The 19,138-nt window shown below is 42.5% G+C and overlaps 1 protein-coding gene across 7 annotated transcripts in view; it reads right to left on the bottom strand.

Moving 5' to 3' along the window:
• The window catches only part of STPG1 (sperm tail PG-rich repeat containing 1), a 55,354-nt gene extending 36,573 nt beyond the window's left edge, over nt 1–18,781 (bottom strand). For 3 of the 7 annotated variants that reach the window (XM_019461802.2, XM_053898804.1, XM_053898805.1), the window contains exons 1-4: nt 18,717–18,762; nt 15,748–15,859; nt 13,427–13,567; nt 1,075–1,196 (exon numbers count right to left, since the gene is read on the bottom strand). In XM_019461802.2, the coding sequence (XP_019317347.2) occupies nt 1,075–1,196; nt 13,427–13,553 (249 nt within the window). In that variant the 5' untranslated portion in view covers nt 13,554–13,567; nt 15,748–15,859; nt 18,717–18,762. Of the gene's footprint in view, nt 1–1,074; nt 1,197–13,426; nt 13,568–15,747; nt 15,867–18,619; nt 18,656–18,716 lie in introns of those variants that run through there. The other 4 variants (XM_019461803.2, XM_053898803.1, XM_019461801.2 and 1 more) reach the window with 4 other exon arrangements.
• Between the last annotated feature and the right edge of the window lie 357 nt (nt 18,782–19,138).

Raw genomic sequence — 19,138 nt, 5'->3', positions numbered from 1 at the left:
CTCCTTTTATGTTATTTGAAGAAAGGTTTGTTATTTCCTCTCCTGTCACAAAGAGTGAACGGGACCAGAGGGAGAGAAAAGGATTTTTACCTTTTACTTCATATACTTGGGATTCTTGAATTTTATACTTTTATAATAAATTTTAAAATACATTTCTTCTTGGGAACGCAAGCTGGTGCAGCCACTCTGGAAGAGACTATGGAGGTTCCTCAAAAAACTAAAAATAGAACTACCCTACAACCCAGCAATTGCACTACTAGGCATTTATCCACGGGATACGGGTGTGCTGTTTCAAAGGGACACATGCACCCCCATGTTTATAGCCGCACTATCAACAATAGCCAAAGTATGGAAAGAGCCCAAATGTCCATCGATGGATGAATGGATAAAGAAGATGTGGGATATATAGACAATGGAGTATTATTCGGCAACAAAAAATGAAATCTTGCCATTTGCAACTACATGGATGGAACTGGAGGGTATTATGCTAAGTGAAATTAGTCAGAGAAAGACAAAAATCATAGGACTTCACTCATATGAGGGCTTTAAGAGCCAAAACAGATGAACATAAGGGAAGGGAAACAAAAATAATGTAAAAACAGGGAGGGGGACAAAACAGAAGAGACTTTTAAATATAGAGAACAAACAGAGGGTTGCTGGAGGGGTTGTGGGAGGGGGGATGGGCTAAATGGCTAAGGGGCACTAAGGAATCTACTCCTGAAATCATTGTTGCACTATGTGCTAACTAATTTGGATGTAAATAAAAATAAATAAATAAATAAAACAAGTTAAAAAAAATAAATAATGAAAATAAAATAAAATACATTTCTTCTTTAAAAAAATGTTTGGGGTACAATATGGCACCATGAGTCCAGACGCCATCGTTCTCTCTGAAGCTAATAACTTCCCAACTCGTTCTTAACCTTCTGGCACACTGGGAGATAGGCTATTGGCTCCTTGGGTGACACTGCCCTCTATTGGTCATAGGGACAACTGCACCAGCCTGGCTCACACACACCCGTCCTGAGGCTCAAACCCAGATTAAATGCAGAGTTTCTAAGACGATGTTATTACCTTTTTATAATAAAATCTTTTGGCTTGACTATTGAATCCCTTTTTTTCTGATTCTGGAATTGTTGAAGTCTGGTTCTTAAAAGGAATGGAGGAGGATTGTGCTGGATGTGCAGCAGTAAAACCTGAACAACAAAAGCGAAGTAAAAATTAGCAAGAAGAATTGACAAAGGCAGAAAACGAAGAGCATTTTTAAAGTGTTATTTTATTTTCAATATTTTCACTTTTATTTTTTTAGAGAGCTACAGAGAGAGAGCACGCGAGCAAGGGAGGGGGACAGAGGGAGGGAGAGGGTCTCGAGCGGGCTCCATGCTCAGCAAGGAGCCTGACGCTGGGCTCGATCCCATGACCCTGGGATCATGCATGACCTGAGCCTAAATCAAGAATGGGACGCTCAACTGACTGAGCCACCCAGGTGCCCCGAGATTTTATTTTCTTTCTTTATTTTTTAAATGTTTATTTTTGAGAGAGAGCACAAGCAGGGGAGGGACGGGCGGGGTGTGGGGGGACAGAGGATGTGAAGTAGGCTCTGTGCCTACCAGCAGCAAGCCTGGTGCGGGGCTCGAACTCACGAACCGTGAGATCATGACCTGAGCTGAAGCTGGAGGCTCAACCCTCTGAGCCGTCCCGGTGCCCAACACCGCCCCCCCCCCCACCCCAAGATTTTATTTTTAGGTAATCTCCACCCTCAATGTGGGGCTCAGGCTCACAACCCTGAGATCAACAGTCTCATCCTCCACCAACTGAGCCAGCCAGGCACTCCTTAAAGTTTTATTTTTATTTTATTTTTTAATTTTTTTTAACATTTATTTTTGAGACAGAGAGAGACAGAGCATGAACAGGGGAGGGTCAGAGAGAGAGGGAGACACAGAATCTGAAACAGGCTCCAGGCTCTGAGTGGTCAGCACAGAGCCCGACGTGGGGCTCGAACCTACGGACCGCGAGATCATGACCTGAGCCGAAGTCGGACGCTTAACCGACTGAGCCACCCAGGCGCCCCCTTAAAGTTTTATTTTAAATGGAATAGGAGAGAAACTTGCCTTTTGATAGGAGGTAAACATGAAACTTTTTTTTTTTTTTTTTTAATATTCTCTTTACTTTTTTTCCCTCTTGGTAATCTGGCATTTCCCCACCCCGGGGCAACTAAACTAGTGAGATTTGGTCACATTGCTGAAGCATCATTTATAGAAAATCACCTTAAAATTGTGGATGCCCGGGTTGTGACATACAAATGATACACAAATTCCCCGCTCTCCTCCGCCCGGCCCCACATGTGGGAGAATGTCTCACATGAGAGACAACTGTTAAGGCTCCACGAGGGGCATCTCTCTGCACGGCAGACCAATTCCAAACTCCAACCTGTGAGGGTGATAGCATCTGACTCCGTTTTCGATGTGGGGCTGACTGCTCACAGCTTGTAAGCCTCAGCCCCCGGCTTCCCCTTCTGAGCCACATTGGGTAAACTGAGGAGAAGGCCTGGAGGCTCTCCCCTTTGGTGCCGGCCAGAAGTTCAAACCATACCAACCCTTGCCCTCACTCCAGCCCTACCAACTAACCACAACAAAACCCCAAACGTGTCTCTCTCCTCTGGTTCTCTCGAGCCGTTTTGGGGCCAGATTAGGAAGCCGACCCTGCTCTCCCCAGAAAACCTCACCATGTGAGGAATACCCCTCTTCGTGTCCCCTTGGTGTGGCATCACCAATCTTGACTTTCAAGCCAAATTTTGGATGGGGGTCCACCCTGACTCTGCAGGATGCGCGCAACATATCTCAACATCCGAGTCCGAACCCTCGTAGAGGAAATGTGTGCCAGAGTCGGAAAAAGCCAGGAGACGAAGGGACGAGGGACGCGTTAAGAGTGGGGGGTGCGGTTGCACAGGAGCTGGCTTTAAGGCCCGTTTCTTAGTCTCCAAATTTTTGAAAACACAAAACTGCCTTTCAGACTCAGACACCCAATGCCAACAGGGACCCCTCAGGAGGTGCTGTGACAGATGAGGAAACTGAGGCTTAGACAGATGAAGTCACTCGCCCTTAAGTGAAACACCCGGCTGGGGTTTGAACACAGTTGGTCTAATGAGCCGAGGCTCTTAAGGTCCAAGCTGCACCTCCTCGTTCTGAGTCTGGCCCATAGTCAGCTCCCCACACACCAGTGGGTGGAATAATGGGGGGCGATCTAGCCCAATGTGCTCGGCTTGAGGGTGAAGCAAATAAAAGAAGCAGAAGAAATGTCTGGTTAGAAAACATTTGAGAGAGAAATCTACGATGTATTTATGATTTTCTTCCCTTCTCTCCCCACCCCCATTTAGCAGGTGGATGGCTATGTAATTTTCTTTTAGCGAACTAGACAGCCAATCAGAAAACAGCAGACGCAAGGCTTCCTAGCTTTTGTTTCTAAAAGTCCATGGAGCGATTTAAAGAGTTTGCAGACAAGGCAGCAAAGAAAGGGGGATTCTTTTCTTTTCTTTTCTCTTTCTTTCTTTCTTTTTTTTAAGGTAAAAGGAAGGACATTTCCCCCAGGGGAAGGAAAAAACCTTCCTGACTAAAAAAAAGATCACTTTCAGGGCGCCTGGGTGGCTCAGTCGGTTAACTGTTGACTTTGGATTTTGGCTCAGGTCATGGTCTCACGGTTCATGGGATCAAGCCCCACAGCGGGCTCTGTGCTGACAAGCATGGAGCCTACTTGGGATTCTCTCTCCCTCTCTCCGCCCCTCCCCACACCCTCAAAATAAGTAAACAAACGTTAAAAAATAAAATTAAAAGATCACTTTCACTTCTGGCTGTGGTAGAACCTCCTGCATGAAAACAACCCTCTTGAGAAGAACCAGAAAAATAACATTTTTATTTTTTTTATTTTTATTTATTTATTTTGGAGAGAGAGAGAGAGAGAGAGAGAGAGAGAGAGAGAGAGGGAGGAAGAACAAATGGGGGAAGGGCAGAGAGAAAGAGGGGACAGAGGATTTGAAGCAGGTTCCGCGGGGACAGCACAGAGCCTGAGGTGGGACTCGAACCCACAAACCGCGAAATCGTGATTTGAGCCAAAGGCAGCTGCTTAACTGACTGAGCCATCCAGGTGCCCCGAAAAATAAAGTTTTTTAAAAAAACACCCTGGATAATTTGACCTTCCATTTCCAACCAAAATGGGGCTGGCTTTGCCCTCTGAGCTAGGGAAACAAAAGTTAAACATGGACAAAATATATCAAACGATGGTTTTCAAGACACCGGACACGAAGCAACAAAGGATGGGGCTGCCCCGAGAAATGGGAAGCAAATGAGAGAGCAGTGGGATTGCCCCCAGCTTACTGCCTGGAGAACTTTCCAGGCCACAGCACAGGATGGAGGAATCCAGGGAGAGCCTGGCTGCCTTCTTGAGTTGAGAAAATGAATCCGAAAGCCCAGAAAGACCAGGTGGCTAGAGCTGACAGAGCAGAGAATCCAAGAAGAGAGCTCCCCAGATAAAGAACTCTGGAGCCCAGCACTGGGTTTCCCCTCAGGTACCTTTCTAAGTATTGCTCAGGATACACATGCGAGAAAACTACCCAAGGCTGGGGAAAGAATCAGCCGAAAGATGAATACCTGAAAAGCAGTACAGGAATAGCTTACACCAAACCAGGAGACCCTCCTGTTCCCACGCATCAGAGGGAAAAGCTTTATAATACGGAGGACATAGAGTATGCAGAGTTTTGCCTCCAAAATAGAGCAAAATTACCCCTAGGCTTAAGGCCGCTCGGGTCCCAGCTAACACTCAACGGCAAGACTTGAAAAACTCCAACTGTTTCCAAGTAATTTAACTGTATCCCAGAACAAAGCATAAGAATTTACAGGACTGGAAAAGGATTCAGCACCCAACAGGTACCATGAAAAATATATAGTGTTCAGTTAAGAATTAATAGGCATGTAAAGAAAAAAAAATGCAATTCATCATGAGAAGATATACAATCAATCAAAACCAAAATTTAATTTATAAAAACAGGCCGCAGATCAGATTTGGCCAAGGGCCAAAGTTTGCCAACCCTTGCTCTAAAGCAGCCATTAAGAAAACACGGTAAAGAGTTATTCCTTTTTTTTTTAAGATTTTATTTTTATTAAAAAAAATTTTTTTAAATGTTTATTTATTTTTGAGAAAGAGAGAGACAGAGCATGAGCAGGGGAGGAGCAGAGAGAGGGAGACACAGAATCCGAAGCAGGCTCCAGGCTCTGAGCCGTCAGCACAGAGCCCGGTGTGGGGCTCGAACTCACAAACTGCGAGATCATGACCCGAGCCAAAGCCAGAGGCTTAACTGACTGAGCCACCCAGGCGCCCCAAAAGATTTTATTTTTAAAGTAATCTCTACTCCAATTCAGGGCTCAAACTCAAAACCCAGAGGTCAAGAGTCATATGCTCCACCAAATGAGCCAGCCAGGTGCCCCAAGAGTTATTCCTAATAAGCCAACAAAGGAGATAAAATAGAAACAAAAATATACTCAATGCAGAAGATGACAGAAAAAGTAAATAAGGCATAGATACGACAAATACCAAGCAAATCACAAGATGGTAAACTTAAACCCACACACCAATGTTCACATTAAATTTCAATAGTCTAAATAGTCCAATCAAAAGACAGAGCTGCTCAACTTGGATAAGAAAGACCTAACTATATGCTGCCTGCAAGAAATATACTTTAAAGGTAATCCCAGAAATAGGTTAAAAATAAAAGAATGGGAAAAGATACACTATGCTAACATTAAAAACAATGCTAGATATTAGTATCAGACAAAGCAGATTTCAGAGAAAAAATATTCCCTGCAATAAAGAGGGTCATTTCATAACCATATAGAGGTCAATCCTTAAGAGAACATTACAAGCCTAAATACCAATATATCTGATAACAAGAAACTCAAAATACACGAAGCAAAAGCTCATAGTACTGTAAGAAGAAATAGAATATTCCACAATTACAGTTAGATTTAAAAGTTCCTCCCTCTGTACCCCAATGTTTATAGCAGCACTTTCAACAATAGCCAAATTATGGAAAGAGCCTAAATGTCCATCAACTGATGAGTGGATAAAGAAGTTGTGGTTTATATACACAATGGAATACTATGTGGCAATGAGAAAGAATGAAATATGGCCCTTTGTAGCAACGTGGATAGAACTGGAGAGTGTTATGCTAAGTGAAATAAGTCATACAGAGAAAGACAGATACCATATGTTTTCACTCTTATGTGGATCCTGAGAAACTTAACAGAAGACCATGGGGGAGGGGAAGGGGGAAAAACAAGTTAGAGAGGCAAACCATAAGAGATTCTTAAAAACTGAGAATAAACTGAAGGTTGATGGGGGGTGGGAGGGAAGGGAAAGTGGGGGATGGGCATTGAGGGCACCTGTTGGGATGAGCACTGGGTGTTGTATGGAAACCAATTTGACAATAAATTTCATATGTAAAAAAAAAAGTTCTTCCCTCACTAATTTAAACAAGTAGATAGAATATCAGTAAAGATATATGAGACTTGGGGGCGTCTGGCAGGGTCAGTTGGTAGAACATGGGACTCTTGATCTTGGGGTTGTGAGTTCAAGCTGCATGTCGGATATAGATATTACTTAAAAATAAAATCTTAAATATATATACATATTATATATTGTATTTATATATTATATGTATTTATATATATTATATATAAATATATATTTATATATTATATATTTTTATTATATATTATGTATATTTATATATCATATATCATATATTATATATTTATATGGATTATATGTTTATATAGATTATATACTGATATATAATAAATATATATAAATATATATTTATATAATATATGTTATATAAATAATATATAATCTATATAAATATATATGACGTGAATAATACTATTACCTAACTTGACCTAACTAACATTTATAGAACACTGCACCTATCAATTCTATATAATCTATCCCAGAAAATTGAAGAGGAAAAGACATTTCCCAATCTATTCTAGGTGGTCAGCATCACCCTAATATCAAAATGAGACAGTGTCATGGTGGGGTGGGAGGGGAACCACTACAGATCAATAATCCTCATAAACCTACACACAGAAATTGTTAGAAAATTTGGGGGCCCCTGGGTGGCTCAGTCGATGAAATGTCTGACTTCAGCTCAGGTCATGATCTCACAACTAGTGAGTTCAAGCTCCGTGTCAGGCCTGGAGCCTGCTTAGGATTCTGTCTCCCTCTCTCTGCCCCTCCCCCACTCATGCTCTGTCTCTCTCTCTCTCTCTCTCTCTCTCTCTGTCAAAAATAAATAAACATTAAAAAAAATTTTTTATTTATTTATTTATTTATTTTTTTTTAAAGATGGAATTTTTTTTTTTAATTTTTTTTTAACGTTTATTTATTTTTGAGACAGAGAGAGACAGAGCATGAACGGGGGAGGGTCAGAGAGAGGGAGACACAGAATCTGAAACAGGCTCCAGGCTCTGAGCCGTCAGCACAGAGCCCGACGCGGGGCTCGAACTCACGGACCGCAAGATCATGACCTGAGCCGAAGTCGGCCACTCAACCGACTGAGCCACCCAGGCGCCCCTAAAAAAATTTTTTTAAGAAAATTTTTAGTAAATTAAATCCAACAGTGTATAAACAAAGACAATACATCATGACCAAGTGGAGTTTATCTCAGTAATGCAAAGATAGGTTAACATTTGAAAGTCAATGTCATTCACCACACTGACCAACTAAAGAGAAAAACCATATGATCATCTCAGTAGATGCGGAACAGAATCATAGAGTATGTATTCTTTTTTGCCTGTCTTCTTTCATTTAGCGTAATTATTTTGAGATTCATCCATGTTGTTGAAATATCAATGGTTCATTGATTTTATTGCTGAGTAGCATTTCATTATATAGAAATGTGACAATTATTAATACCTTGCGGATGGAAATTTGAGGTGCTGACAGTTTGGGAGTACTACACATAAACTCTTCTCTCCATTCCACTACAAGTCCTCATACAAATGAAAGAGTGGGCATACACTGTCATTTCTCTTGGGTAAATACTCAGGAGTGGAATGGCTGGATAAGATGTTTAACTTTCAAAGAAACTGCCAGGGGCACTTGGGTGGCCCAGTTGGTTGAGGCTCTGACCTCGGCTCAGGTTATGATCTCACGGTTTGGGAGTTCGAGCCCCATATCCAGCTCGCTGCTGTCAGTCCAGAGCCTCTGTCCCCCCCCCCCCCCCCGCCCCTCCCCTGCTCACGCTCTCTCTCTCAAAAATAAATAAACATTAAAAATAATAAAAATAAACTGCCGAACTCTTTCCCAAAGTTGTGCTTTTGTAAGTCTCCACTACTAATGTATGAGAGTGACTGTGCCTTCACGTCCTCACCAACAATGGGCAATCTTTTTCATTTCTGCCATCCTGTGGGGTGTGTAGTATCTCACTGTGGTCCTTATTTGCATATTTGTAATGACTAATGATGCTGAGCATCTCTTTAGATGCTATTTGCCATCTGCGTATCTTTTTTTGGTGGTTATCTGTTGAGTACATAGAGAAAGCATTTCATAAAATCTAGCATCCTTTTAGGATAAAAAAAGAAAAACAACCTAGCCAACTAGGCCTAGAAGCAAATTTCCTTAATCGGATAAAAGCTATCTATCACAAAAGCCTATAGTAAACGTGATACTGAAAATGAAATATTAAAAGCTTTCTCCTGAGACAGACAATGAAGCCAGGCGACTGCTGTCATAGTTCTCTTCAACACTGTCCTGAAGGACTCTCATCAGCATAAGAGCCAAGGGAAATAAATAAACATGGATCAGAAAGGAAGAAATAAACATGTCATTATCTACAGATGACTAGATTATATGTGGGAAAATTTGAGAAAAATCTATAGATAACCTATAAGGGGTAATCACTGAATTCAGTAAGGTCACTAGAATCAAGGTCAATATACAAAAGTCAATTTGTTTTATTTCTACACCAGGATACAATTAGAAAATGAAATCAAAATATTACCATTTATAACAGTATAAATATCAAATGCCTAAGGGAAACCAAAGCAAAAATGAACTATTGGGATCTCATCAAAATAAAAAGCTGCACAGCGAAGGAAACAATCAGCAAAACTAAAAGGCAACCGATGGAATGGGAGAAGACATTTGGAAACGACATATCACATAAAGGGTTACTATCCAAAATCTATAAAGAACTTACCAAACTCAACACCCCGAAAAACAAAATAATCCAGTGAAGAAATGGGCCAAAGACATGAATAGACACTTCTCCAAAGAAGACATCCAGATGGCCAACCGACACATGAAAAAATGCTCAACATCACTCATCATCAGGGGAATACAAATCAAAACCACAATGAGATACCACCTCACACCTGTCAGAATGGCTAACATGAACAACTCAGGCAACAACAGATGTTGGCGAGGATGCGGAGAAAGAGGGTCTCTTTCGCATTGTTGGTGGGAATGCACACTGGTGCAGCCACTCTGGAAAACAGTATGGAGGTTCCTCAAAACACTAAAAATAGAACTACCCTACGACCCAGCAATTGCACTATTAGGCGTTTATCCACGGGATACAGGTATGCTGTTTTGAAGGGGCGCATGCAACCCCATGTTTACAGCAGCACTATCAACAATAGCCAAAGTATGGAAAGAGCCCAAATTTCCATCGATGGATGAATGGATAAAGAAGATGTGGGATATATATACAATGGAATATTACTCGGCAATCAAAAAGAATGAAATCTTGCCATTCGCAACTACGTGGATGGAACTAGAGGGTATTATGCTAAGCCAAATTAGTCAGTCAGAGAAAGACAAATATCATAGAACTTCACTCATATGAGGACTTTAAGACACAGAACAGATGAACATAGGGAAGGGAGGCAAAAATAATATAAACAGGGAGGGGGACAAAACATAAGAGACTCTTAAATATGGAGAACAAACAGAAGGTTACTGGAAGGGGTGTGGGAGGGGAGATGGGCTAAATGGGTAAGGGGCATTAAGGAATCTACTCCTGAAATCACTGTTGCACTATATGCTAACTTAGATGTAAATAAAAATTAAAAAAAAAAAACCATCAAATGCCTAGAAGGCATAAAGGAGATACACATGACCTCTACACAGAGAGCTGTGAAACGCTTTAAGATTTTGTTTTTAAGTAATATCCACACCCAATGTGGGGCTCAAACTCACAGCCCCACATTCAAGAGTCTCATGCAATACCAGCTGAGCCAGCCAGGTGCCCCTCTGTAAAACATTTTTGAAAAAAATTTAAGAAGACTAAAAGAAATGCACATGGATGGGAGAAATCAACATTATAGACATGTAAGTTATCCTTAAATTGATTGCTAGAATCAATGCAATCTAAACCAAAATGGCAGTAAGGATTTTTATTCTTAGGACATTAATGAGTTGATTCTAAAATCAATATGGAAATGCAATGGGGCCAAGAGTCACCAAGATAAAATACAAGGTTGAAAGATTTATACTACTACATTAAAGACTTATTATAGGGGCGCCTAGGTGGCTCAGTCATCTAACCATCTGACTCTTGATTTTGGCTCAGGTCATGATCTCACGGTTTGTGGGAAGGAACTCCACGTGAGGCTCTGTGCATAGAGTCTGCTTGAGATCCTCCCCCCCGCCCCTCCCCCCCTCATGCTCCTTCTCTCTCTCTCTCTCTCTCTCTCTCTTAAAATAAATAAACATTTAGGAAAAAAGACTTGTGTGGGTGCCTGGGCGGCTCAGTCAGTTAAGCTCAGGTCATGATCTCGCAGTCTGTGAGTTCAAGCCCCGCATCGAGCTCCGTGCTGAAAGCTCAGAGCCTGGAGCCTGCTTTGGAGTCTGTGTCTCCCTCTCTCTCTCTTCCCCTCCCCTGCTCATGCCCTCTCAAAAAATGAATAAATGTTAAAAAAAAAATTTTAAGAATATATATAAAAAAAAGATGTTATAAAGTTACAATAATTAAGACTGTGTTGAGTAATTGACCAGAATAAAGAATCCAGAAGTAGCCCTGCATATACATGGACACCTGATTTATAGCAAAGATAGAGCAGCAGAGTAGTAGAAAAAGAATGGCCTTTTTTTTTTTTAAGTGTATTTATTCATTTTTGAGAGAGAGAGAGAGAGAGAGAGAGCGTGTACCCGTGTGCAAGCAGGGAAGGAGCAGAGAAAAGAGGGAGAGAATCCCAAGCAGGCTCCGCAGTGCCAGCACAGAGCCAGAGATGGGACTCAAACTCATGAACCGTGGAGAGCATAACCTGAGCCGAAATCAAGAGTCAGAGGCTCAACTGACTGAGCAACCCAGGTACCCCGAGAATGGCCTTTCAATAAATGGTCCTGGTTCACTTGGATATGGATATTGAAAACACCAAACTTGTACATCCACCTCATACCATACACAAAAACAACTCCACTGAATTGTAGGTCTAGACACGAGAAGTAAAATCATACAATTTCTAGAAGAAATTATTTGGGGCTAGGCAAAGATTTCTCAAGTAGGACGGATATACACAGCAACTAAAAAGGAAAGGATTGATAAGTTGGGCTATATTAAAATTAAGAGCGGAAAGGAAAATCACAGACGGAAAGATATTTACTCTACCTGTAGGTGACAAATCGACTCATTTCTAGAATGGTTTAAAGACCTCTTAAAAATAAGAAGAATCCTGGGGCGCCTGGGTGGCGCAGTCGGTTAAGCATCTGACTTCAGCCAGGTCACGATCTCGCGGTCCGTGAGTTCGAGCCCCGCGTCAGGCTCTGGGCTGATGGCTCGGAGCCTGGAGCCTGTTTCCGATTCTGTGTCTCCCTCTCTCTCTGCCCCTCCCCCGTTCATGCTCTGTCTCTCTCTGTCCCAAAAATAAATAAAAAACGTTGAAAAAAAAAAAAATAAGAAGAATCCAGGGGCTCCTGGGTGGCTCAGTCGGTTGAGCATCTGACCTTGGCTCCGCATCAGGCTCTGTGTTGACAGCTTGGAGCCTGGAGCCTGTTTGGGATTCTGTGTTTCCCTCTCTCTCTGCCCCTCCCTCACTCCTGCTCTGTCTGTCGGTCTCTCTCCCAAAAATAAATAAACATTAAAAAAAATTTTTTTTAAGAAGAAAACTCCAATAGAAAACAAATGGGCAAAAAACTTGAACAATCACTCTTCCAAAAAGAATATTCTAAAGGTCAACCAACGTATGAAAAGTTGCTCAATTTCATCAATCAAAGAGCAACGCAAATTAAAACCACTATGTGTGAAAGATGTTGGCGATGACGTAGAGCAATTGGAATTCTCATACGTTGCTCGTAAAGAAATAAAACTGGCAAAACCGCTTTGGAAAAATGGCGATATTGACTAAGCTGATCATAAACACATCTTAGGACCCAGCAATTCTACTCCAAGGTAGAGACAACATATATACACATATGTCCCCAACACAGGTACACGCATAGTTTAAGAATCTTATATTCATAGTAGCCCCAAACTGGAAACGACCCAAATGTCCTTCAATGGTAGAATGGATAAATAAATTGTGGTGTATTCCAACCACGAGAAACTTTATAACAGCGAAAATGAACTCATCACTGATACAGGAAACATGGAGTTCAGTCCCTCAAATACGAGTGAGAAAAGCCTGAGAGCAAAAAGTTCACGTTGTATGATTCCAATTTATATAAAGTGCAAAAACAGGCTAAAGTAGTTAATGCCATTAGAAGTCAGGATAGCTGTAGTGTGTACTTTTGCAGAGATGGGGGAAGGGACAAGATGGGACTTTTGGGTTACTTGTTGCGATTTTATGTCTTAGCCTGAAGAGTGATTCCATAGGTGGTGTTTTCATTATGAACATCCATTAAGCTGTATAACTATGACTGGTGTACTTTTTCTGAATATGTATTATGCTTCGAGTTAAAGAAGTATTGAAGAAAAAGAGAGCACAAAGTCAAAGGATGGGAGGAAGAAAGAGAGGTCTGGCTGGGGTTGGAGAGCATCAGGGACTCTAGAAGCCCACCAGGGAGATGGAAATACCCCAAACAACCCAGCAGAAGGGGGGCTTGCATTAATTTTAGGAATATAGAAAGTTAAGATCTCTTTATACATCTAAATGTGAGGACTGAGATTCTTACCAGATACATGGAAATAACAAGTGTGTTGAATAGACTTCCTCCCCCTTCCCCCCTCATCCTTTCTTTTCATAGTTTCTTCCCAGTCACCACATTAGAAAGCAGTGAGGAACCACCAATGCAATCTATCTGATGTCCCTTAAGCCTTGAGGGTATGACCCAGGATTTACTATATTCCTCTAGAATGTGTTCTTATGTGCCAAAAAGAACACATGTCAAGAGCTCTCTTGCCCCTCAAAGACATCTGTGATTAAATTCACAAGACCTTTCTGTACTTTGTTGGCCTTGCTGGAATGTTTTTTGCCAGGGTGTTGGTCTTTGTGTGTTGAGTCGTCCATCTCAGCAAAGTTCTGCGACATGTTCCATTTGTTTGATGAAAAACTCTGCCACATGTTCTTCTAAGCACCTGAAACAGCAAAATACAGCATGGGTAGGGATCATTTCACCTTCTTGTTAACCATGTTGATTGGGTTCTGGTCTATCCGCAGAAGACACCGGGGAATCTTGTGGGCAGAGGCTGAGATTTACCGAGTTCGAGGACCCTAACTCCCAAGCACATCGCACTGCCTGTAACAGGAACTCCGAACGTGTTCACTGTTGACGTTGCTTACAGAGCTACCGAAGGCTTGAACTTTATAACTTTATCCACGCTCAGGTAATTGACATGCAATCTAATTCATCAGTTCTAAGTGTACAGTTCAAAGTTTTGGCAAAGGTTTACAATTGTGTCAAACACATCACAACGGAGACATAAATATACCCGTCATCCCCAAATGCTTCCCGTGTTTCTTTGCCATCAGTTCCCTCCCAACCCTGCATCCGGCAACCACTGCTCTGCTCTCTGTCACAAGAGTTGCCTTTTCTAGAATGTCATATATATGTAATCATGACTATCTTTTTTCACATAGCACAATGCTTTTAAGATTCTTCCATTTGTTGCCTGTACCAGTAAGTTGTTCCAATTGCTACACATTCTGACCACGGTCATCACGAATCAAATACTTGAGAAGAAACTTCTTCCTATTTCTTTTTAATTTTTTTTAATGTTTATTTTGAGAGAGAGAGAGAGAGAGAGAGCACAAGCGGGTGAGGGACAGAGAGAGAGGGAGACACAGAATCCGAAGCAGGCTCCAGGCTCCGAGCTGTCAGCCCAGAGCCCGACGCGGGGCTCGAACTCACGAACCGGGCGATCATGACCTGAGCTGAAGTCGGACGCTCAACCGACGGAGCCACCCAGGCGCTCCCCTTCTTCCTGTTTCCGAACTTTACCTGTGCAGGTCCCCCCTCCTCTGTGGTATTCTACCCTATAAATTCCAGCCTCTCCGGTCTTCCTAAACTCTGATTTCTATCTCCCCAGTCCAGAAAGCTGGGCTTTTTTGAGGGTACCCTCCTCCCCCCCACTAAACTGTGGCCCGGAAACTGCCCCCAGCACTAACCTTGGGCAATTGCAGGGCTCACCTTATTTCCCTTCTCTCAGGAATTGCCACACTAAGCTACCTCTTGTCTTACGTCTAAAACCAGTCGCCTCATGTCTGTCTTTATTTTAGTTGTTAACAGCAGGAGCATGACTCAATTTCCATCGCAGTTCATCTTTCGTGGACAGACTTCAGTTCTATTTTGCTCATCTTTTCTTCCCCCAAAGAACTTAGACCATTTGCGAACAAATGGAGGACTGAACGAATGATGGCGTGCTCAACCAATCCTTTTCACCTTCAGTATTTGTTCCCCACTTGTCTCTTAGCAGCAATTCTCAATCTGTTTTGGTTGATAAGCTACACCGAAACTTTAATCTTTAATAGAGCTATTGGCAGTGCACTCCAAGAAATTAAGAGATTCAAAGCAACAGAAATCAATAATGCTCACAGAAAACCACCTACTCCAGTATAAAAATGTCTTCTAGGATCTATAAAAGCAGCCACCATTGACTCACCACCCCAGAGTGCTGTGTTGTCTTAGTCCTCCTACTGAGCACTTGGTACTTCTACCATCTATTTCCCTAGCCACAAGAAAACTCTTATTTTTAAAATGCACTAATGGGAGGGGCGCCTGGATGACTCAGTCGGTTAAGTGTCCAACTTCGGCTCAGGTCATGATCTCGTAATTTGTGAGTTTGAGCCCTACGCTGGGCTCTGTGCTGACAGCTGGGAGCCTGGAGCCTACTTCGGATTCTGTGTCTCCCTCTCTCTCTGCCCCTCCCCTGCTCGCGCTCTGTCCCTCTCTCCCAAAAATAAATGTGTAAAAAAGATTTTTAAATAAAATAAAAATGCACTAATGGGGTGAGCACAGCATGATGGGATGCCTGTGGGATCCCTGTGTTGTACATCTGAAACTAATGAAACATCGTGTGTCAACTACACTCAAATATAAAGGTTAATTAAGAAATAAATGATAAAAAATAAAAATGCACTAATGTATAGAATTACAGGTGTTTAGAAAAAGAATTAAGCTTCCTATTATAATGGTGATATGGGCACCTTATCAAATTTTTGAAATACATAAAAAATTAAAGAGACTTTCTAAAACAATCCATAAAGTCACCTAAAGTCGACACTGGAAATAATGCTTTCGAGCCTTGTCACTGCATACCTGTGAAGCCAGGATGAGAGCAGGTGCAGCCCAGGTCTGAATGGAGCACTGTCCGGATGTACCTTACTGGTGCACGTCCTTGTATAACTGTTCATGACAGGATGTCATGGGCCTAGAATCTCAAAAAAGAGGAATGAAGATATACCACCTTCCTAATCGGTGGTACGTGTTTAAGCAAGTCCCAGGTGAGCGCCAGCACACTAATCAAGAGTATCCAGTCCTGGGTTCAAGGTTGTACTCTGCCGCTTACTAGTTCTGATTCTAGACAAGCCACTTAATCTTTTGAGCCCACTGCCCCCTCCGTAAACTGAGAATGATAATGGTACTTTCCTCTCAACGTGCTCGTGGATTAAATACAATGATCCACGTGATGAAAGAGATGATGCTGGGGCGCCTGGGTGGCTCGGTCGGTTAGGCGTCCGACTTCGGCTCAGGTCATGATCTCATGGTCCGTGGGTTCGAGCCCCGCGTCGGGCTCTGTGCTGACAGCTCAGAGCCTGGAGCCTGTTTCAGATTCTGTGTCTCCCTCTCTCTCTGCCCCTCCCTGTTCATGCTCTGTCTCTCTCTCTCTCTCAAAAGTAAATAAACGTTAAAAAAATTAAAAAAAAAAAAAAAAAGAAAGAGATGATGCTGCCAGGCCTATGGCAGGCTTTTATTAATACTAGGTTTTGACCTATGCACAGGGATAATATATTAACAGCTTAAAATAAGAACTATCATTTATTTATTGAGCCCTTACAGTCCTAAATACCTTGAATGCAATACTTCATGCTGTCCTTACAATAATCCAGTGAGGTATTATCCCCATTTTATAGATAAGAAAACAGCAGTTTAGAGAGAGGGGTTAGGTGACTTACTCAAGGTCACACCAGAGTAAGAGGTGGAATCAGGCTTTGAACCTAGAAAGGCTGACTTCTGCTCACTCTTAACCACTACAGCAACCTCTAAGGCAGAACCCACTGAATGTTAACCTGCTAAATTTTGACATTTAGCAGCCTTGAGTGGGTATGGTTGGATTTTTTAAAACGAGGATACTACAAATAGTTTTCTTTTTTTTTTTTTTTAATTTTTCTTTCTTAATGTTTTTTATTTATTTTTGAGACAGAGAGAGACAGAGCATGAGCGGGGAAGGGGCAGAGAGAGAGGGAGACACAGAATCCAAATCAGGCTCCAGGCTCTGAGCCGTCAGCACAGAGCCCGATGCGGGGCTCGAACTCACAGAGTGTGAGATCATGACCTGAGCCGAAGTCGGACGCTCAACCGACTGAGCCACCCAGGCACCCCTACAAATAGTTTTCAAAAGCAAACATTTGAGACTGTTGCCCTTTCGCAGAATGCTGGGCTCTCCCAGGACTCAGTTTGAGAATTCCCGAGGCAGTTCACTGTTAGGCAGTTCTAACTACTAGAAAGCTCCGCCTGTGTCAAAGCTGATTCCTTTTTCTCCCCCTTCACTCATCCTCATTCCGCACCTTGGAATCAGCCTGGAATCAATCCCACTCTCTTTTCACGTCGGTGATTTTCAAAGTGCAGGTCACAGCCTGCAGTTTTTTGTGAGCTTTTTGTTTGTCATGTGCATGTGTGAGTGCTGGATGGCAACATAAAATGCACTTCTAGCATGGATCACATTCCAAAAGTTTGAAAGCCACTGTTCTATAGGACTCTTCTTCAAGTATTTGAAGGCAGTTGTCATATCCCACTACCTAAAGGCATTGGACCTTTTCAGCCTCTGCAATACCTCCTTGTAGTATGGGGATTCCTCCCTTCCCTCTTCTGGGTATTGTCTTCCGGCCCGGTCACCGGATTCGTCTGGGTCTCTCCTCAAAGTTTCTTAGGGACGTCTTCCTTAATCACTCTCTCCTACAGAATACCACCCCTCTCTCTCCAGCCCGACACTGCCTTAAGTTTCTCAATGCACTTTTCACCACCAAGCATCATATTTTATACGTATTTCTTTGTTTATGGTTTTCCCCAATAGAACGTTCATCACTGAATCCCCAGTGTGTTTCCTAGCACATGGTCGTTGCTCGATAATATTTGTGGGATGAATGGATACTAGGGGTAGACGTATTCTAGCCATAGTCCATATAGATGTATTAATAATACAACTCTTCCCTTTCGGAGCCACATTCTATAAGGTTTTAACTCACCTGACTATAAATACAGGCATATCTTCACTCAACTACATGTTAGAAAAAAAAAAAAAACCCTTTATCATTTATGTTACAGTATTATCACATTTTTTATACATCTATACATGCATATTAATGTGCGGCATGTATCAGTATATACCAAATCATATATACTGTTACTGTATGTGGAACTTTATAGTATTTGAGTGAGCAGTTTTGACTATATGAGATTTTTACCGATTCAGTCATATATAATGCTAAAGGTGCATCTTGAAAGTATTTTACACTTTTCAAAGCCCTCTCGGGGGAAATAATCCATTTACTATTTTTTCATGAACTGAGAAGGCATGTCAAGAGAGCAGGAAGGAGCTTTAGCAGCCGGCTAGTGACTGCCAAATTCCAATCTCACCCTTTCACTTTACAGATGGATAAACTGAGGCCCAGAGCAGGGGAGACTTCGCTGAGGGACACCCAAGTTGCTGGGGAGGACCTGGGGTTAGAACTCAGCTCTTTGTCGTCCACCCACTGCCCAGCACGGAGCCCCCAACCGTTTGTACACTCCCAGAGGCAGAGGCAGGGGGCCAGAGGCCCACGCCCTTCATAGGACCTCCGTGGGGGAGGGCAGGCCGTGGTTATCATCACCGCTTTAGCTGGGGGCACACCATCAGGAGGGAGCACCTCCGACCTTGGCTTTTTCTCGCCCTGGGGCACCACCCAGCTCCGCAGAAGAATTCTGCACGCACCCAGAAGGCCGGGGATCTCAGTGGTGTCCCATGGGGTGCGCCAGGTCCTCCTCCCCACCACCCCGCGACCCGTTCCCGGACAAGAACTGCCTCCTACCTCGTCGGGTTCCCCAGGGCTGACTCTGGCCTGCGCAGCCTCCCCGTCGCTATGGCAACCAACCGCCTAACATTCTAGAGTCCTTCCTCAGCCCGCCTCCTGAGTAACTAGCCAATGGTTTCCTCTGTTTCTTTAAAGTGAAAAGTTGTTGCCCAATCGCCAGAGGCTTTAAAAAAAAAAAAAAACCGCAGGGAGTTTGCCAGAATTTTAAGGGTTCAGGTTAATTAAGTCAGAACGGGTTGGGAAATTTAATAGGGGATTATCTAAGTGATCCCTCAAATGTCTTGTGATAGACCAAGACCCTTAGAATTTTACCTACCCAGAAATCTTAGTTAAAAGAATAAACCTAAGACAACATTCCTCCAAGCTCTATGTATAAAAGAAAAAAGATTGCTATGGACAACGATCCAATGGCAGACAGA

The sequence above is a fragment of the Panthera pardus genome, unplaced genomic scaffold (genome assembly GCF_024362965.1).
Source record: "Panthera pardus isolate Hobbes unplaced genomic scaffold, ASM2436296v1 HiC_scaffold_11, whole genome shotgun sequence".
In the NCBI taxonomy this organism is placed as follows: Eukaryota; Metazoa; Chordata; class Mammalia; order Carnivora; family Felidae; genus Panthera; species Panthera pardus.
Note: the sequence above shows the minus strand (reverse complement) of the source record. Positions and strands in the feature narration are given on the sequence as shown.